Source organism: Cibotium barometz, chromosome 1, assembly GCF_041138505.1.
Source record: "Cibotium barometz isolate CiBa-2024 chromosome 1, ASM4113850v1, whole genome shotgun sequence".
Taxonomy (NCBI): domain Eukaryota; kingdom Viridiplantae; phylum Streptophyta; class Polypodiopsida; order Cyatheales; family Cibotiaceae; genus Cibotium; species Cibotium barometz.
This window is the reverse complement of record NC_141046.1, coordinates 67,926,197-67,946,752: the sequence shown is the minus strand read 5'-3', so window position 1 is coordinate 67,946,752 and position 20,556 is coordinate 67,926,197. Positions and strand designations below refer to the sequence as shown.

Below are 20,556 nucleotides of genomic sequence, written 5' to 3'. Positions count from 1 at the left end.
TCCATTTTTACCATGCACTTTGTGATGATGGTACAAAGTATGTATTGACTCACTACCAACCTTGGTAGTGAGTCATTAATTAACGACTCACATCCACCCTTGTGAGACGAGGGTATAATTAATGACTCACTTCCAACCTTGTAATGAGGGTACATTTAATGACTCACTACTAACCTTGGTAGTGAGTTCTAACCTTGTGATGAGTATCCAATTAATGACTCACTACGAGCCTTGGTCGGGTTTCCTCTTTGAATCCTTATTGCTCTTGTTGTCATGACTGTTTAACTCCATGCTTGTGGGCATGTTGCCTTCATTCCTATCTTCAATTGAAGTCCAGCTTCTAGCCTTCTACCCTTGCCTTTTCAACGCAACTATGACTAAGCCCGATGGGGTTTGGATCTAGCTCAATAAATTGGGCTTTAACTTCATTATTCTCTATTTGTGACCATGTTTCCTTGATACCCCTGCAAGTTTGTGGAGATGACATCTCAAGCTATTGTGCTTGCGGGCTCCTTTATAACACGGAACCTTCATTATCAACTTGCTTCTCTTTAGATTCCTTTGCTTCATAAATTGCCATCTTTTACCTCATTTGCACTAATATCCTTGGCACCCAAACCTGCTTTACATTTGATGGGCCTTGGTGCACTGCCTTGTACTTGTTTTGTGACTCTTCCACTACATTGTTTTCATGGCACCCCTTGGCTTGAGACAATATTGGCTGGCTTGGTGGGGTACCTTGGCACAATTTCTCCTTTGGCACTCAACATTGAAAAAATATGGCACCATCTTCTAGACTTTAAGCCTCTAGTACGACTTTTGGCACCCATCTTCTCATAGTCCTTGGCTTTGAGGACGTCTCTCCTTTGCAATGAATGATCTTGTCATCTCCTCCGTGGTTCTCATTGGTCCCATGCACTCCAATTGACTTCCTCCCAAGACTCTTGCATACGGCTCATACATAATTGACTCAATCTCTAGCTTAATCTGTGGGGACCTCTTAGATAATTTTATGGTATCCTTGGTGAGACTCCCAAGTGGATTCTATCATCAGTGAGACCAAAGTGGATTCTATCATTGGTGATTTTAACAGTTGTAAATCCTTATGCTTTATGTCAGAAGTTGATCTTACTTCGTACATTGACACTATGACTGGATCTCGATGGACCAGATCCACACTTTTTCTCATGCAGTGCTATGGTACTCTCATCCAATTCTAATAAGATCACATGTAATCTTGATCCCTTGATCCTTTGCAACTCAAATGCCACAACCCTCTACTTGATTTGCCTTCCCCTTTGCAACTCAACTACTATAACCCTCTCTTGAATTGACCCCTTTAGTGGATCCGCAAGTGGGTGATATTTGTGTTGCTAAATCTTGTACCCCCCATAGAAATATATGCTTAGTGCATCAATCTTTTCTAGCTCATGTATCCAATTGATATGCTTGCCATTCCATATTTCCTTGTCCTGCAAGAGCTTTTCTTGGTTCTTTTAGTTGCATGTGATGATGATGCAGCATAAGGTCCTTAGTGCCAATGGTTTTGAATCCCATATATAATGTGGATCAACCTTGATTACCCCATTTCCTATTCTATAGTTAAATCATGAATTACCATTGTTGTCTTGAGCCGCCACGATCTTTCCAATATTGTGCCAAATGATATAAGACTCTTGATCTTAGGGCAAAACTACCTATGGGACCATGTATCTTATATCCACAATCCAAATCCTTCCTTGATTTGCCAATTTAATGACCAAACCTAGCTCTTCCAATGGTGGTCATGGTACAAATCCTTTTTGATAACATTCACACCTGAGCCTCCATCTAGGAGTTGCGACCCTTGGAAATTTGCATACTCCATTAGCAAGGTGGCATTGGAAGAGTCATTCTCCCCCACAATCTAAATTAGTACAACTTTTTATTACCAATTTAATGACAAAAACTAGCTTTTCCAATGGTAGTCTCTCCCACAATCCAAATTAGTACATCTTTTCTTGCCCTTGATCTTCATAGCTACCACCACCAAAATTCCTTGCTATGCTGGCTACTAGTGTAGCCCTTGGTTATTGAGAAAAAATCGCAAAACGGGTGCTCAAGTTAAGGGTTTGCCAACATGCTCCTTGGATGACCGGCTTTATTGGCTCTTTACATGGGTCCTTGGAACTCAACTTGGAGGCGTTTCGACCCTTGGTATGGAGCTATGGATAGCCTCCTTGCCCCATATAGGATATTTTGGGTAGCATGGCTGCCCACTCTATCACACATCTGATAACAATAATATCTCCTAGATCCTAACTCCTAGATCATGAAGAACGGAGACACACATTTTCGTATGAATCTCGCTACAATCAGTACACCAAATGGCTATAATTTAGAAGAGTTAAAACCACTTATCTTGCATCATGATCATATCCTTTGCTACCTTAGCCAATGCATCGGCTCAATCTTCTTCCCTTGAGCTTACTTTTGATTGCTTGACCTTGATGTTGATGAAAAGGCTTCATTATTATCTACTCGATGCCTCCACTCAGACAGCTCTTTGGAAGCAATCATCTAGTGTTTTTCTCCATCCTTTGCACCTTCCAACATTCTCTAAGCATTGTGAGACTGTGGAACTTTACAATGAAGTCGGTTTGCTTTGTGACGATTAGCCACCTAGCCATCGGTTTGTAGTCACTAGCCGCAGAAACAGCTACTCTATTGAGAGACGGGTTGGGCAAGGCCCGAACCCGTTGGATCTGTCTATTCCTTCATCTTCTAGATCCTAACTGTTGACAACTAATCCGTCCACCTGGAGTCTTTTAGAGGAACAAGTGCGCGTCTGCTAATCCGTCCACCTGAAGTCCTTAATAGGTATAAGTGTGCAAGTGCATGTGCAAGTGCAAGTGCAAGTGCAAGTGCAAGGTGGTTGCAAGCGCGTCTAATATGAGGTGGTTATTGCCAGTGCAAGCGTGAGGTAAAATGGTGGGTGTAGTGAAGGTTGTGTTTGCTTATCCTCTTCTCAACTCCGCTCTCCTCCTTCCTTCTCCTTCAAGGGCTACGCCACCTTGTGTCTACTCCTTCTCTAAACGATATGAGGAAACAAACAATTCTACCATTAGACTTTCACAAACCCTTCCACAGGTCCACTCCTTAGTCCCACACCTCCTTTTGATATCTCCTCTTCTATTCTATGCACATCTCTCTTTCATCTCCCTAATCTTGAGATTTCAACCCAAGGTTTTCTCCTTCACTAAAAAGAAGTCAGCTTCTCCTACTCACACACACCTCAAATCTTTAAGCATATCCACAAATTTAAGTACACAACAAGATAAAAGCTCACATCAAAGCTAGAACGCATAAGTCCTACGAAAGCTAGAAATTCCAAGAGAGCACCAAACAAAGAGAGTATAGAGAAGTACCCACAAGAGGAAAAGAGGAGATGAGAGCTCTAAAGCTATGGATGTTCACACTTGTCCACTGTCCATAACTTATTCTCTACTCTAGTCTATGACTCCTTATTCTCCAAGCTCCTAATTGAACAAATAAGACCTAGGCACATTCTTGGGCATACCCTAGTGCCATCATAAGAATTTAATAGTAGATTTACTTGTCTCCAAAAACCACTTTTCATTATGTCATACAAGCTTTCGGTTTTGAGAACCCGTCCTTAGTTGATGTACCCTAGTGCTATCATTAACATTTAATAGTACATTTACTTGTTTACACAAAACTCCAAGCCAAAAATGAAACTTCTTTATGTCATTGGGTTTTAGCCGGCTTTAGGAATTGAGAAACCATGTTTAGTCGATGTAGACCTTTCAATCCAGCTTGTACCATCAAGAATGTTTAATGGCCCGCTTACACAAAATTCCAAGTCAAAAAGTGGTTTTTCATTATGCCACTGGATTAGGGGCTTTGTGTGTTGAGAACCCGTTTTGGGTCAATGTAGACCTTCATCTGTATTTAAGCCTTGATATTTACATTTTTCCCTGTATAGACCCATCTTGGACACATGTCCATGAGTTAGAGACTACCCTCTAGAAGTCATGGAAGTACCAAGAGTTGTGTTAGATGAAACTTCTTAGAAAGCTAAACCTAGGGATTGATAGCTTAGTTCTAAGCACATCATAAGCATTCAATAATACATTCACTTGTTTAGACAAAACTCTGAGCTTCCAGGCTTAGGCATTGAGGTCCCATTTTTAGCAAACTTTTCAATCCACCTCATACCATTATGAACTTTTGATGGTACATGCTCTGAGTCAAAATAATGGCTTTACATCGTCTTGCTAGATTCTAGGCTTTACACGTTGAGAACCCATCTTTGCTCAATGTTAACCTTCAATCCACCTTTGATCACTGAATTTCATTTTGATATTGACATTTTTGACTATGAAGACCCATCTTGGAAACCCTTCCATGAGTTAGAGGCCGACCGCTGAAGTCATGAAAGTACCAAGAGTTGTGTTGGATGAGACTTCTTAAGGAAACTAAAACAAGGCATCAATAGCTTAGTTCAAAGTTGTCATCAAGCACAAGGCAAGAATTCCACAATCCTAGTAAGTTTGCTAACAAATTGAAAAAGATATGTGAATCAAGGCCAGTAGATTAATACTCTTGGCAAGCATCATGGTCAAGGACCAAGACATAAAGCAAAGTGAAAGTTGTAGACATGGCAGCATGAGAATGCAAGCCATAAGTTGCAAATTGTTGTAAGTGTGAAAACCAAAATGAGACAAGTGGAAAAAGAAGGCTAGGTTCTGGTGTCAAACCAAGCAAGCAAGAGCACCCAATGGTGTACAACCATCAGGGAACTCATGATAACGAAGACACTATGCAGGCAGCCAAGGTTCACGAGTGAACACCCAAGTTACTAAAAATTCCCAAACCTGAATTTCAAAATGTTACTCATAGATAGAGACATGACTAATAAATCATCATGCAAATTGACAAAATAAAAAACAAAACCTACTTCATCAATCAGCATTTCAAATTCATACATTCAACATATTGGGCCATGTCATTTAGTCATACTCAAGGATTTGCATACCTCATTATACATTCGAGCACAGAATATCAAGTATTCAACTTCTTCTTACAGCACTCAGACCTGTTTTTCAGTAGACAACCATCTCAACATAGCTGTAAGAAATCGTTTTAACTTAACCTCATTCTCGAGACACAGTAACAACTGCAGTTTCAAAGCACACATTGTTTGAACATCCAAATGTTCCTGTGACATTTGTTAAGACAGCACCCTTCTGAGTTCCAAGTCCACATTGTGGTGTCACTCGTGTATGGATCTAAATTAAGGGATCAATGTTGGACCTGCATGTTAGCATTGCCATATGAACTTTGGTGATCACGATTCCACCTGAGAAGAAGCCAACCCAAAACGTCTTCTGCAGGTTATCAAATTTTGCCAAATCTCATGGGCAGAAGCCCTTAAAAAGATTTTCTTTTCCAAAAGGATTTAAATTTGAACGAAGATAACAACCTCGTGCATTGCATATAGTCTTGTATATTGCACAGGTGAGGAAAAGTAATTTTAGAAATTTTTCGGAAAAACCAACTCAACCAACCAAGCATGCCTGGTCTTTGGCACCTCCGTGTTATGAAATAATTTCACCCAATAAATACGGAAACACTCAGGTTCACTGAATATTTTGCTGCCTGTTTTCATACAGCTAGACGCTGCAGAACAGACAAGATTCAATTGTAAGGTTGTACGGACAAGATTCAATTGTCAGGTTGCATGCCCTTGGGAGAGGCAAGCAAAACTTAGTACAGACTTCAGTCACTTATTAACTCTAAAGAAATGCCGGGTTACTTGAAGAGTTTGAAAAGCGGCCCTCGAAAAGTACATCTAATTTTTTTTTCAAATTCCTCATGGTGCAGACTCAAGCACCAAAATTCTGTGTCTTGTTAATGACCAGAACAGGCAAGTTCCAGGCAAAAAAAGAATGGCTGAAAATGCCCTTGTACCATCAGCGGAAAACCTGAGCTTTCTGAGCTGCAGTAGTCCCAACTAGATTTCAAGGATAATATCCTGTCAAAGTGAAGCCGCGCCCGACTATCTCACCAACACAGAACCATGCATAACACTCAGCTGTGAACAGGAATGCCACACCAATGTCTTCAACAGTCACATCCTGTCTTTTCTTGATCATGTTCTTCACACAATCCACTTCCTTCCAGAAAGTCTCATATCGACCAGGTATGCTGCAGACATGAGGAAATGCTGGTGAAACTCCAAAAAGAATGGAATGAAATCTACAAAACATTTATTTACCACAAACTGCATGGGAGGAACAAATTGGGCGAACGAACTATACTTTAAAAAGGAGAATTTTAACAAAATGCATACTATTGCACCTATCGCATGCACCATCCATTTTCCTTCAGCAACAGAATCATGGTTTATCTTCAATTCAGTCCATCACTGAAACAAGTGACCTGTGTACATGTCCTCAAATTTGATCCTTCACAGCAATCCAACATTCAAAAGGAGCTGTTGGCCTTCACCCTTATAAGCTAGGCACCTTAACAAAGCTGCAACTCCTCTCTCCCCAGTCAGAGACACCTTTCAAGGTACTTCTATGCCTAGACAATTTCATCAACTCACCAAAGTCGGCTTCATCAATCCAACAGCCAATCATCCCTCACCCTTCAGGATGCAACCTCCAGCAATATCCATAAGCTTTCTAATTGGAAGGATTATAACAAATACACAGATTTCCCCATAATTTTTAAAAATAGGCTTCACCCTATCAGAAGACATGCCTATTGCAACTTATGAGAAACAGTGTGTGCACCAATAATGTCAACTCATAGAACATCAGAGTCAAATGGAAGCTCTCTATTAAGGATTGTTTTGAGTCCGGTCACTTGATTCCCACGACTGTAGACCCAAAAAGCAACACAAAAAGTCAAAATGCAAAAGAGTGGAAAAAACTGGAAAAAGAAATGAACCATCTTTAAGCATAGTATCAGGAATGCTCCATTTTCTAGCCAAAAATAAAAAAACACTGTTTCACTCAAGTCACCGTTTTTATTTCCAAATCTTCTCTCTCAAAATTCCCCCACAAATTTTCCTTGAAAGGTTTGAATTTATTTATTTTTCAGAGGTTCCTCAACATCTCCTCCACATTGTGATCCACCCCACATTTCTCATGTCCCTCTTTTTTTTAAAATTCAATCCTATTTAATTTTACAATTTTACCTTTCACCTAATATGAAAATGCAATTTATAACCTCATGGTAGTCATCGACAAGAAAATAAACCATCGACTCCATCATGGATAGTATAGACTAGGTACGACAACATCCCACTAATAGTGGGTGTACAACTTGGTATTAATATATGCTCCACACACATACACATAAGAGCATACATTTATACAAAGGTCTGTGTCCTGAGTTTCTGTCAGAGCTCCGGAGATACAGGGTAGACTTAGCCATAATGAAGCCTAGCACTAAGGATCATAACGAATAGAGAGAATTATTACAACAAAAAGGTAGTTGATAGGGCATATGCACCACTAAAGATAGAAAGAATTAACACAATATTAACTGGCTGCAACTTGGACGAAACTTCACAATTTTACCTTTCATGTATACTATATAATGCTAAAGACTTGCCAATTCCTAGCCATTACCATCAACCATTTCCATCGCATACACATCAACCCTTTTTGTTTCAAGCAGCTATGGTTTACACTTGTAACATGCTAAGCGGAAGCGTGTAACATTAACACCGCAATTACTGCTAATTACATAAAAAATTGCTGTCTTTGTTTGATGAAACTATTGTTTACACTTGTTACATGCTGAGCAAAAGTCTGCTTGATTAACAATGCAATTAACTCTGACTAGTGCTAAATAGATGCATAAAACTGAAAATGCACATGAGAAGATATAAGACTTCCATTTCAGCTTCTCTGTTATATATGAATAATTACAATGACTGTTTGCATCAGGACTTGATGTGGACATTTTTGATGTGCATTAACTTCTAATGCATTCTGTGGACTATACCGGCTACCTGCCAGTTGGTGCCTTGCTTCAACAGAACTATCATTAATAGTAGTATTTCTTGTAACAGCCCTAGGGCTGACAGGTAGTACTTGAATAGAGAGGAGGGAAGACTCTTGTTTGTGTGTGGGTGTATGTATGTCTGCAGTCCAGAATAGTGAAGTTCATGACGCAAGATGCTAGTTATTGTATGGTTCAAGGCTCTACCATGTCATCTAAATGAATATGAACTCTGTTACTCTCATACTGGGAATCGTCCCTTCTGTGTGTTTTGCTCTGTGACATACCACATCCGGACCAGACTCAGTCTAGACGGCTCATTGAATAAAAGATCCAGACCTCCACTGCCTCTTCTTGCATCTGTACCTCACGCAATCAGGTACTGCGCACTTAATGTCTTCTTATCGCATTGCGCGCAGTCATATGGTGCAGCTCAAAGGAGCTAGCCAGGTGGTCCAGAACCACTGAAGTATTAGGCCTGACTAGGCAGCAATACTTTTTGGCCATTGTGAGATAAGAGGTAAAACACTCGAGTTTTGCATTAGTTTTGCAAGAAGATAAGTGGTGATGCATGACTGCTAGAGAAATTGTGGTGCATGGAAAATGGATGGTGAGGCAAGATCACAGCGCTATCGACGCAGGCAGCCGAGCCCAGCTGGAAATGGCAATAGTGCATCACCAGGATCAAATCCTGAGGGAAGACTTGCAGCCGCAGGCTACAAGAACGAGAAGCTGAGAGGGAAGCCAATGGCCAAGATCAAGAAGATCGAGAACCTCGCGAAATTGATGGTCAAGACCAAGATGATCAAGAACCTCAAGGAGTGTAAGAACCTCAAGGACAATGAATTAGTGCATGCCTATGTTTCAAATTTTTGGAAGATCTACTTGGAGGTCTCACCATTAATGCACATTAGTGGGCCCAAAAAGGAGAAAATTTGAATCCGGACTACAACCATTCTACCAATCAAGTGTAGATATGCAGAAAATCCATACTTTGGAAGAGCTTATCGCTTCAAACCTTACCACCGAGCAATTCGAGTAAAAAATACAGCATTTTGAGATCGGAGATGATGGTATAGATATGCAGAAAATCCATACTTTGGAAGAGTTTATTGCTTCAAACCTTACCACCAAGCAATTCGAGTAAAAAATACAGCATTTTGAGATCGCATAATATCATCTCTACTGTACCTTGTTAGACATCTCCTTGTTGCTGGCTTCTTGTTTGGTGTCCTATTTTAGCCCTTAGGGTTGACCATGTTAGCTAGAGGGGCTGGTCACCCCTCACTTGTTTTACCCATATTTTATCCCCATTTTATGGAGTCTTAGGGCACTTTTTTCCTAGTCATGGAGGATCTTTTCCCTAGTCGGCTGCCATGTTGGCATATATATAGCTGGCTTCATAGTCACAGGGGACGGAGGGGACGGAGGCTTAGCGTCTACAAAGCGGTCGAAGCGACAAGAAGGACACCATGAGTGGCCATGGATCCCGCGACGATAGGGAGAGGAACTCAAGCCTCTACAATGGAGTCATGTGGTGGATCGGGATCGGTTTGCCTACAACTTTCTCATGTTGGGCCGGTTAGAGGATTGTAACGGTGCTTTGAGGGGGCTTTTCCTTAGCGACGAGTTTGTCGCCATGCAAGAGTCCCATTCAAACACTGGCCAAGAGTGTAGGCTACGGGCGGATGACGCCTCTTGGTGGGAGCGTGTGAAGACCACAGATGCTATGGTGAGGCCCATAGTCCACCTATTGAGGATTGTAGACGCTATGCAACCATGCATAGGCAAGGTCTACGAGGCCATGGATCGCATGATAGAGAAGTTGAAAGACTTCGTGCCTGACAAAGACAGATACGAGGAGATCCATGCCTTGTGTCTAGGAAGGTGGAATTCCTACTACTCTCCATTGCATGCAGCAGCTTATGTGGTGGACCCAGAATTCCAAGGCAACAAGCATGAGAGCGACCGGGAGGTGAGCGCTGGATGGAGGATCATCTTGGATCGTCTTGTGCCTAATGTATCGGTGGGCGCAAGATCAAGGACCAGCTTTCGATGTACAGGTCATTTCATGGCTCCTATGGCTCTCATGATGCACAAGTTGACCGCTCCAAAGTTGGTGCTGCTCTATGGTGGGAGGACTTTGGTTCAGATGGACCGGAGCTGCAGCAGCTTGCCATCCGCATACTTAGCCAGGCCGTCAGCTCCTCTTGCTTGGAGCAACTTTGGAGTACCTACAGCCACATTGCCTCTAGGAAGAGGAACCGACACTGGGTAGAGCATGCCAATGACCTTGTCTTCGTCAGCGTGAACTTGCGAATGCTTTGCAAGAGCGTGACCAAGAAGGCAGATTCCGTCACCGAGTGGGAGATGAGTCAACAAGAAGAGCAACAAGAGGATGAGGTGCAGGAGCAACATGCCAGTGAGGATGAGACTAAGGATGAGCTTGATGCTTCTTTGGCACAAGCTACCCATGACCATGAGACGAGCACTTCACGTGGATGATCATTCATGGATCATGATTCATGGGCCTTACTACTTAGCTCTAGCCTCTAGCCTCTAGCCTCTGGTCTTCAGCACTTTTTTGTCATTGACTCATTTGAGTCCGTCCATGTATTTTGCCTCCTTAAGGCTTAGTCCTGACTCCTGAGTCCTGACTCTTGAGTCATGACTCATTTTGTATCTACTTAATTATTAATATGACTCAAAAGCTTACCATTTTAGTGTAAATTTGTGCTCATTTTGATGTACTTCCAAAGTAGAATAAGTGGAGAGTAGAAAAATAAAAATAAAAAAGTATTTTTTGAGTGTCGTTCCCTCCCCCGTCCCCGTTCCCTACTTATGGCCGTCCCCCGTTCCGTCCCCGTCCCCGTCCCCGTCCCCGTCCCCCATCATCGTCCCCCGTCCCTTGTGACTATGGCTGGCTTGCCTCTCTCATTCACTGCTTGCTTAGCATTGTTTGTTGTAGTCCCTCACATACGAGGTTTCCTCCCCTCTTGCTCGGGACATGTATTCCTTTGGATGATGATATTGAGAGCAAGGTCTCACATGTGTTTCCTCTCCATCTGGCTATCACTCTCTCTCCTGTGTTTCCACTTTCCCTTCTTCCGCTGCACATTCTATCATGGTATCAGAGCGCCGGTGATCTACAGTGTTGGATGCTCCCTCCTCTCCCTCTTGGCTGCATTTTCTACATATGGACAGATCTGCGTTTTTTTCTCTCGGGTTGCCGCTAGTCGACTGGCTTCTTCCAAGCGTTTTTTCTCTGCAGCCCGTGGTCATCCATATCAGGATTTGACCTTCTGAGAACGCCCTTCACCTGTCGGCTGCACTGTTTTCAGGGCAACAGCACCTAGTTTGCTCCGTTTTCTTCTACAGGTGTTTCCTCATCAGTTTTGTAGCGTTTTCTTCTGTGGCGACTTTCTTCTATGATTTTGGAGGAGAGTATTGATCTTTTCAGAGATCTTGAGCAAAGTTTATTTTGTCCGAGCCTATGTTCTTTGCAATGTTTGCAAAGAAAGGAGGGTGTTTTGCTCGTGACGTGTGATCCTTTCCCATGGATCACTTGTTTGTTGCTGATTCTTGGAATCTTGTTACCATTGCAGTTTATATTCCTGCTTCCCTTCCTCATTGTGAGGAGTCTTACCTCTGCCTCTCTTTACGATGCTTCTGAGGATGCCCCTCCCCCTGCCAGTTTGATGCGGTGTGCAAGTTTGTTGTTTTGGAGGATGGGCTTTTGGACCCATTGGGATGCTTTGGATCTGTGGTTGCTAACCGTGCTTGGGGCACAGTGGTACTTCCAGAGTTTTTTGGATTTGGATCAGAATCACGTTGGTCTTGTACCAATCCGACGACATTTTTTTTCAGAGGGGAATGTGGAGTCCTTTCATCTTGCGATGCCCACCTCAGTGGCGTGTGCTTATGTTCAGCATTGGGCAACTCATGGTACGGAGTTTGAGCAAATGGACCCATCTTTTATTCAGAGTCTTTACATCTTGCGATGCTGACTTTTTTAGAGGATGCTTTTGTATAGCATTTGGCTACTCTTGGTACAGAGTTGGAGCAGATTGACTCTTTCTTCGGAGGTTTCCAGTGAGGATCAACCTGCTCCTCCCAAGATTGATTATCTACAGGATCTGATCTCGGTTGGTTATGTCGTTTCTCATACCTTCTCTAGGCTGGAAACACGACATTTGACTTCGGGGAGCGTTCTTACACTTCGGTTTGAAACCATTATTTGGAGCAACATGTCACCATTTGGTCCATCTCCATTTCTGGAGCCACTTCTATGGGACTGTCACTCCATAGAGCGGCCAAATTTGTGCCATGTTCACATATGGCCAAGCCAATGGTCCCATGTGAAAGGGCCAGTCTTATGGTGTCACATGGACGGGAGCCAGATCAGTGCCACCCATGTGTGACCAGTGCCGCATCACATGGACGAGAACCAGTTTCGTGCCATCCGTGTGTGACTTGCTTCATGTTGTATGGACGAGAGCCTGTCGGTGCCACCCGTGTATGGCTAGGATGGTGTCTTACTTATGGGACTGTCACTCCATAAGAAGACCAGGACATATTTATTTATATCTGTCACGCCAGTTTTGTGCCCGACAAGAACCTCTTGTACAAGTTTCATGAAAGGGAGATTTCGTTCATTATTTGTACACATGCATTTATGCCTGCATGCATAAATTTATTTTTGCATGACTTGTTTGCGTGTCTGCCTGTTATGTCATGCCAGTACACTGGACAGGGATGCCCCCAGTGTACCATGGAGTGCTGATTATTGACTTGGTAAATGCTGTTATTTCAAGCTTTGTGTAGGCAAGTTTCTTCTCCAGTTGCATACACTTTAGAAGATCATTGGGAAGTGGTTTCTCCCATGATTGCCCTGACCGCGCCCTCACCTATAGAGGAGCCAATGAAGGTCAAGAGGATATGAGAAAAAACCAGGTACAAAGCTTAATTGGGAGAACCGGGATACGTCCCCACCACAGTGTAACATTGTTGCCTGCGTTAGTACAGACGTGCCCGTTTGTGCACAGTCCCAGAAGACCAGTGAAAGGCAAGTGTGCACCCAGTGAAGGTGGGAATGAGCCTGTGATTTGAGGCTACTCCGACCAACACTTTCTTCATCGACTTGAACCAGATCTGTTCGATTGTTTTCGCTCCCTAGTGGAGAAATCTGGACTTTCAGGCCCGTGACACTTGTACAAATATAAATACTCCAAGAAATACAATAAGTATTGAGGGGGGGGTTGGGGGGGGGGGCTTTCCGGTCCCAATACTGGTGTCATTTGTATTTTTCAGTATTTCCAATATTTGTGTTGCTTATGTTGTTCCATTGATTAATATCAATTAGATTAAGTGTTCTAAATATGTGTATATTGTCTTCCGTTCTGTAGGCCTCCTGTAGGGAGCAGTCACACAGCACGTCACAACCTACATGGTTGTTTTCTTCCAAAGGAGCGATACACCTGGCAGCTTGTTCTGTTGCTTTTGTAGCTGAGTTGCTCAGGAGATTGCTTGTGGAGCTTTCTTGGTACCTGTTTCTACAGTCTTTCATCTTTGATCGAGGATAGCGTCTCTAGCTTCTTGGAGTTCACTCAGCATCATGCACTGAGAGGGGGTGTTAGACATCATCTCCTTCTTGTTGGCTTCTTGTTTGGTGTCCTATTTTAGCCCTTAGGACTGACCATGTTAGCTAGAGGGGCTGATCACCCCTCACTTATTTTACCCATATTTTATCCCCATTTTATGGAGTCTTAGGGCACTTTTTTCCTAGTCGTGGAGGATCTTTCCCTAGTCGGGTGCCTTCATGATGGCATATATATAGCTAGCTTGCCTCCCTCATTCTTCACTGCTTGCTTAGCATTGTTTGCTGCATTCCTTCACATACAATTTTTTGCCACATCTTTACACTTCAGCCAGATGACCACTTGGGACAAAGCATAAGTTCTCTGAGGATTTGAGGGAACAAACAGATACAAGGAGTCTGAGGTGTAAGGTCTTCTGAAGCAGACAAAACCCCATGAAGAGCTCATTGAGTAGATCTTGAAAGGCTTACATAAGGTAAGACTACCCTCAGAGTCCACTTGTAATTACAGAAGACACAGAGAAGGGAAGGAGGGAAGACCCGGCTGCTGGTAGGCTTGTGGAAGAAGATGGGACCGGGCAGGGATTGGAGAAGGAGAAATTATGAAGGGAGGTACTAACTCCAAATGCAGCAGAGGGAGACCAGGCTTGGTGAAGAAGGTATGTAGGAAAGTTAAGAGAAGTACTCCTTGCAAAGGCTGAAAGTGAGGAGACATAACTATGGCATAATGTGCAACAATACCATCAGAATAAGAGAAGCAGCAGCTTTAAATTTTGGAAAGCTAAAAGGCATGCCAAGATCGCATTTTTTAGAATCTAGAGCTTCAAAGCTAACAGACAGAAAGATTGTACAACATTGTGCTCCGATTATGCCTGTATTGAACAAATTTGACTCATTTTGACAGCTCTAGGCAGTTTGAGAAAAAAAACTCCATATGCCGAAACAAAGAACTATGTGAAAGAGATGTCACAACAATTTGTACTTTGTAGGTGATGCTACAGAAGCAAAATAAAGATGAAGCAACTTCTGCAGCTGCAAAAGGATGCACAAAACAGTGAAATTTAACAAAATGAAATTGTAGACCTTGTATCTGCACCCACATTGGGGTGCCAACTCAAAACCTGGAATGTGCTAGCACAAAATGTTAAAGAAAGCTCAACTGATTGTTTTAGAAGTCCCTTAGATGCTGGTCCGAGATGATGCAATAAATGTCAAGACAAATGTCAAACTTAATGCCAGCAGGTTTGATATCATGCACTGACAGACTACGAAATCAAAACAGACTTTACAAGCCGTTAACCTTGCCCAATGAGCAATCTCTACAACGCTCTCAACGTAAGACTCACATTTCTCAAAATTCTACTCCTCAACAAAGCTTATGATCAAGTTGCCGATTACATTGTGTCTTAAGGGGCACTATTTTCACTAGTAAGCTTATCAGTTGTATTTAGTTCTTCGATTAAATTTAGGCGGCACGTGCAATTAATTAAAGACCCTTTTTTACAAACTTCAACTTTACGCACCCTTTTGTCCCAACAACCCACAAATATCTAGCACGAATGTCAAAACAGAAGCTCTTCCTTTTGCCATCTCAAATCGTTGCTACGCTGTACAAAATCCTTCCCTAATTTCATAACACACAACCCTAGACTGATGACCTAACCCCATGCCCATGACAGCCTCAATACCACAACCAATTATAAATGCCAGAACGGATCCAATCCGATCCTAAATCCCCTAATTCAACCTAAACCTAATGCGTACAATGTTGCCCTAACACATGCCATCTTACCCCAATTCTGGCTTCTGAGAGCGCAGTCACCAAAAACAAGAACGGCTTGTCCCTCCCAAAGCATGTAAAGTGGGGTTACCTGGCAAGGCGCGTGTAGAAAAGCTGCTTGGAGAGCTCCTGGCACTTCTGGACGGTGGGCTCCTGTGCAATGTATTGCTTGTTGGTCTCGAGCAGGTTCTTGTAGTAGGCGGATCCATGTTTGTTGAGGAACTCGGAAGCCACGTTCGCCTTGCTGCCGAGCTGCTTAAGGTAAGTGCCCATCGCTCCCTGCTTGAGCCAAAAAGATATATCTGCACAGGCAGATTCAGGAGACGTCTTAAAGAATGTGCTGTTTAACCTAGCTACAGACTTAGGTCTTTACACACCTAGGTCGGCCGGACGCCAATCCGGGCACTCGGATTGCAGGGTACACGTGTGCACTTTAACGTGGCAGTATTCTGGAAACATTTTTGAGTGAACCTAACGGATGAACATACCGGTGTTGGGAACCTAACATGAATCTTCCACCATGGGAAAAGGTAATTTTGAAGAAGCATTTTCTTCATAGTTTCATCCAATTATTACGATTTATTAACGATTCGGAAGATACGTTTGTCCTTCTCCTTTCAAGATGAGACAGATTTTTAAGAAGTTGAGTAGGCTCTAGGATAAAGCAAACGTGTCTTTTCCCGAACCCTACGTTATGATAGATGGTTTAGGGAAAACGCCGCATTCAAAAAGGTCATGAGGTCAATCCTTGTCCATATGGCATTTCCTTCCCTACCCTCTTCTGTGATGCACAACACTTGCAAGTTAAACATTTAAAAAAAAGGAGTAATGTATATGGCCCATAAACAATGGGGTGGCCCCTTGAATAGCACACTCTCCTTAAGAATTGTTGGTGGCTTTTACAAGGAGCGGGGTTGGGCGTGCTGATGAAGCCAAACTATATGTCCTAGCACTCACCAGTATCTTATGGCCCTATAATACAGAGACCACCAAAATAAGGGGCTTTACACAATACGTAGATGCCCATTATCAAGGGCCCCAATTTCGAGCATGCGAAAAGACACTCTTTTGGGAGGTGTTGGAAGCATTGTTAAGGCACCCGCTTACGCATCACAAAGCCCAAACAATGTGCAAAGTAATCAAGGTCCCTTATTTGGCCTTTTTCTCACATTGAAAAAATGAGCAGCCAATAAACGTAGGTTGGGCCCAACAACATAAGCATGTGATTTCCCTTGAAAGTGTCTCCTTATCAATATTTCTCTACAAAATCAAGAAGTAAAAGATGGATTCAGCATGTAACTAACTACGAAAAGCTAAAGTTTAGGCTTTGTAGCATACCACACACATCATGCTAATACAATGGCTCCCCTTAAAGCAAGGATAGTAGGCATTGTGAGGTGTAAAGCCCTTAAGCATGTTGACCCTCCATTTTGTACTTTTGATGTGTTGCATGCTTATTAGTTAAAGTGTGGAATAAGGATGTGCCTTCTCAAGCTCAATTGTACTTAAAAACTAATGGGCCTTTATACATGTGTGGTGGAATCAAGTTTTTAGAGGAAAAGTGCATGAAATCCCTAAAATCGAGGGAAATCTCCCCTACCCCATGCTCTGGACATGTGGAAGGAGACCCCTGTGATATCCAATATGCGTCGTGAAGGTTTTGTGAAGTAGATATACGCCTAAAGGCTGTCAATCTCCTCATCCCCAAAGCTCCTTTCTTGAAGATTGTCAGATCCATAAGCGACAGAATAAAGTGGAAAGGTTACTTTAAATGGCAGAGTAGCGCCATCGTTCAAGAGTCATGCGAGGACTTCCTTATAGACTTATTAAATGATAATAACATTTGTGCTACCCATGCCAGGAGGGTCACACTAATGGACAAGGACATGACATTAGTAAGTAGAGTTAGGTATAGGTATGATAAATTCATGCGACCTCTACCATTCATTCAGGGATAGGAAGGCAACAGAAATCCTCTCCATTCCTCCTACTTTGAAGCGAAACATGGCTTCTGACAAGGTGGTTATTGAAGAGGTGACAACAATAGGTCCACAAGGGCTTAAGAGGCTTGTAAAGGGGGCGGATCAGAAAGGAAACGAGACATTAGAAGAGAATGTCAATAGGGATGATTTGGCAGAAAACCTTCTAAAGTTGGAGGGAGAGAATAACGACAGACTTAAGGCGGTGCCTGGTCAGATTATATGCAATGTCTCGTACAGCACCGAACGGGAGGATTACCTCCATATCGCTCCAACGAATGTTTATATGCTCGTTGAAAAGAATAGAGAGATCAATGACAGTATTGTGCTTACTTGTTTAAGCTGTGCACTCTTCGCCTTTTTTTGAATACTTTCTTATTTTGATTTCTTTTTCCCTTTCCTAATGTTTTTAATTCAATCTGCAGGGTACTATTGAAAGAGCTTTTGCCAAACCAGGCAAAGCAAGTATATATTTGTGATCCTTTTGTATCAACTATCCTGATTGACCCGTCGAGGTCTAACGAGGACCTTGCTCCTTATTTCCAGGGAGTTAGTCCGGGTACCTGCTTTGTTGTGCTGCCATATATAGAGAAGTATGTATTTTCTTTGGATTTAAAGCTGTTGATGGAATTTAAGTTATTAGTTGCATGTGTTAGGTTTCTTATATTTTTTGTTTACTTTCTCAATTTCAGAGGGCACTGGTCTGCTTGTTTAATAAATGTGGTGAAATGCCGAACAATTTTTATGAATAGCCTTCTCGGAATATACGGACAGTCTAAATTGTAAGTCATTATACTTTATATCGTTTCCTTCTTGCTTCCTAATTGTTGATTGTAAGTCATTCTTTATATCGTTGACTATAGGGCATGTAAGAGGGTGATTTCATTGATTGAAACTCTATGTCCTAAATTGAAAAAGGATATAGAGTGGAAATTTCTCAACCAACCCGTTCCTATGCAAAAGGATTCACACTCTTGTGGCTAGCACGTAGTCGCAAATTTTTGGAAGTTCCTCCTTTCCAAGTACACTAATTTTGACAGCTATGTAAGTTTCTTGTGTCATTGTAATATAATTTCTCTATGTTCATTTCATGAGAGATCCCACATTATTCTAATTAACTTTTATGTTGTTGTGTAGTCTGTTCTCTCAGACGAGTTCTAGGTGTGGAGTGTACGGGCAAAGGCAATAAACATTATCCTCAATAATGCAATTACGCCTGATGACCCTGACTCGCCACTTCCACTTGCTGGCGCACTAGTGCATCAAAGAAGAGAAAAAAGATGCTGTTTCATTCCCCTATTAAGCATTTCAGCTTTAAACAAGGAGTCCTTGTTGAGAAGGGAAGCAAGGGCAAGGCAAAGAGGAAGCTTCAAAATCATTTGCTTCAAAATCGTTATGAGTACTTTGTAGAGTAGACACGTCTATGTAGAAATTTTTCATCACACTAGTCATTGCTAAGATACAACACTTCAATACAAGTCTTACAATGACTTCTATTGGGCCTAAGTCCATCGATTTAAGACCTTTCTAATTCTGCACGATAGATTTTTCCTCCGTCTTCTTCTCTGGGTTGTTCATCTAAAGAATTCTTTGATGCACCTCTTTGGCTTAATCTATCAGTTTGTCTACATCTTCAAGGTCTCTTTTGAAGCTTTCAGATATCTAGATAGGTTGGTCATCTGTATCCTCAACAGAGGATTAGGAGTCATCATCAAAAGAAACAGCTAAAATAGCTGGCCTAGCAACCTTGCTAGGAACAGTCCTCTCATTAGAAGAATTTGCATCCATGGGCGGCTTTTGTATAAGAGCTTATAAGTTGTAAGATATTATGTTCTCAATTCCCTTATATGGACTGGTCTTTATATACTGTTTTGGATGGACTCCAAAACCATCGATATAAAAAAACCATGTGTTGTAAATCTGTGTGCCACTAAACCATTTTGGAATAGGAACCCTAGTACCTACACTGAGCTGACCATTATTGTGCACATACAAGACAGCTTTAGAGTAAATTTGTTGAGTTATAACTTTAGTATAAAAATCTAAATCCATAGCTGTTTATAAGATAAAAATTCATAGCTTTTTAAGGGCAAGGACTTTACAAAATTAACATACTTGAAGTAGCTTCAAAATTCACAAAATACAAAATCCCTAATTAAGCGATATACCATCAACATCCCAATCGGGATCTACCAAGGTCTTTGGCTCTAGTCGTTTTCGAATCTTCCTATTGTTCACCTTGAATTGTGCTATGCTAATATCCTCACCTCCCACGATATTGAGGTGCTCTCTAATATTTAGGAGGCTCCAATGTCTACTTGCACCTACAACTTCCACTGCACCACTGGGCAACCGAACGCATATATCGAGAGGCAAAACAACTTGTTCATCTGCCTGCATTGGGACCCAACTATTCTTTTTCATCCATCGCTCATAATAGAAGCATATGTGTAGTGTGGCACAAGCTTTGAGATACTAAAATGAGACTAGATTCTGCTATATTGCACTTGAATGTGTCATCCTTATGTATCCCTTCTACAGTCCTCCACTAGTCTCCAAGCAAGGCTACCATGTCATCTCCTAATACCTTCTTGCACACAAACATGGTAGGTGTTGTGAGAAACAAAATTGATTGAACATCTTGGCAAAAAGATGCATTGGGCATACCCAACTAAGACTCACAGATCGAGAGGGCTTTGCAAACTTCAAAGACCCTTGTATATCACAAAGCATCTTTGATTTCATGACCATTACAGTCCAAGCATCTGGAATTGGCCATTCTATAGAAGATAGGGGTGGAGATGTGATTATCTATAGCTTACCAAACCCACCGTCCTACTTTGGCACCAAATAGGAGTGCCGATAAAAGAAGACCTTTTCCTTAAGAAGTTCTGCACTTGTTTTACAAGAAAACATTGCCTGACCAATGTCTGCATGCAATGCTTGAAATGTTCCGGTGTAAGGCTTTCCAATGGCTGTCCCTCTACCATGTTTGAAGGAAAAATATCTGCAAACAAGAAATAAGTTGACTTAGATTGAAACATCTCTGTCAGAAAATCTCACATGCCCCTTTCTACCTGTGATACTTACAATTGTATGGAAATCGAGTTTTTTTGGCGAAGATGCATATCTCGTGTTGTGTAAACATGTTGTACCATGGCCACTAGTTTTCCATTGCT

At 42.0% G+C, this 20,556-nt stretch overlaps 1 protein-coding gene across 1 annotated transcript; it reads right to left on the bottom strand.

Moving 5' to 3' along the window:
• Window positions 1–5,491: 5,491 nt before the first annotated feature.
• LOC147642368 (uncharacterized) lies at window positions 5,492–15,799 on the bottom strand. Its single transcript, XM_086805701.1, has 3 exons — window positions 15,776–15,799; window positions 15,490–15,700; window positions 5,492–6,210 (listed from the first exon to the last, which is right to left on the bottom strand). Exons 2-3 carry the CDS (start codon window positions 15,669–15,671, stop codon window positions 6,024–6,026), a joined length of 369 nt encoding a protein of 122 aa, XP_086661827.1. The 5' UTR covers window positions 15,672–15,700; window positions 15,776–15,799; the 3' UTR covers window positions 5,492–6,023.
• Between the last annotated feature and the right edge of the window lie 4,757 nt (window positions 15,800–20,556).

Excerpts from the sequence above, each read along its gene's own strand:
- LOC147642368 (XM_086805701.1), bottom strand. The coding sequence starts at position 15,671 with ATGGGCACTTACCTTAAGCAGCTCGGCAGCAAGGCGAACGTGGCTTCC. Across the intron at positions 6,211-15,489 it reads TTCTACACGCGCCTTGCCAG|CATACCTGGTCGATATGAGA; the intron begins GTAACCCCACTT and ends TCATGTCTGCAG.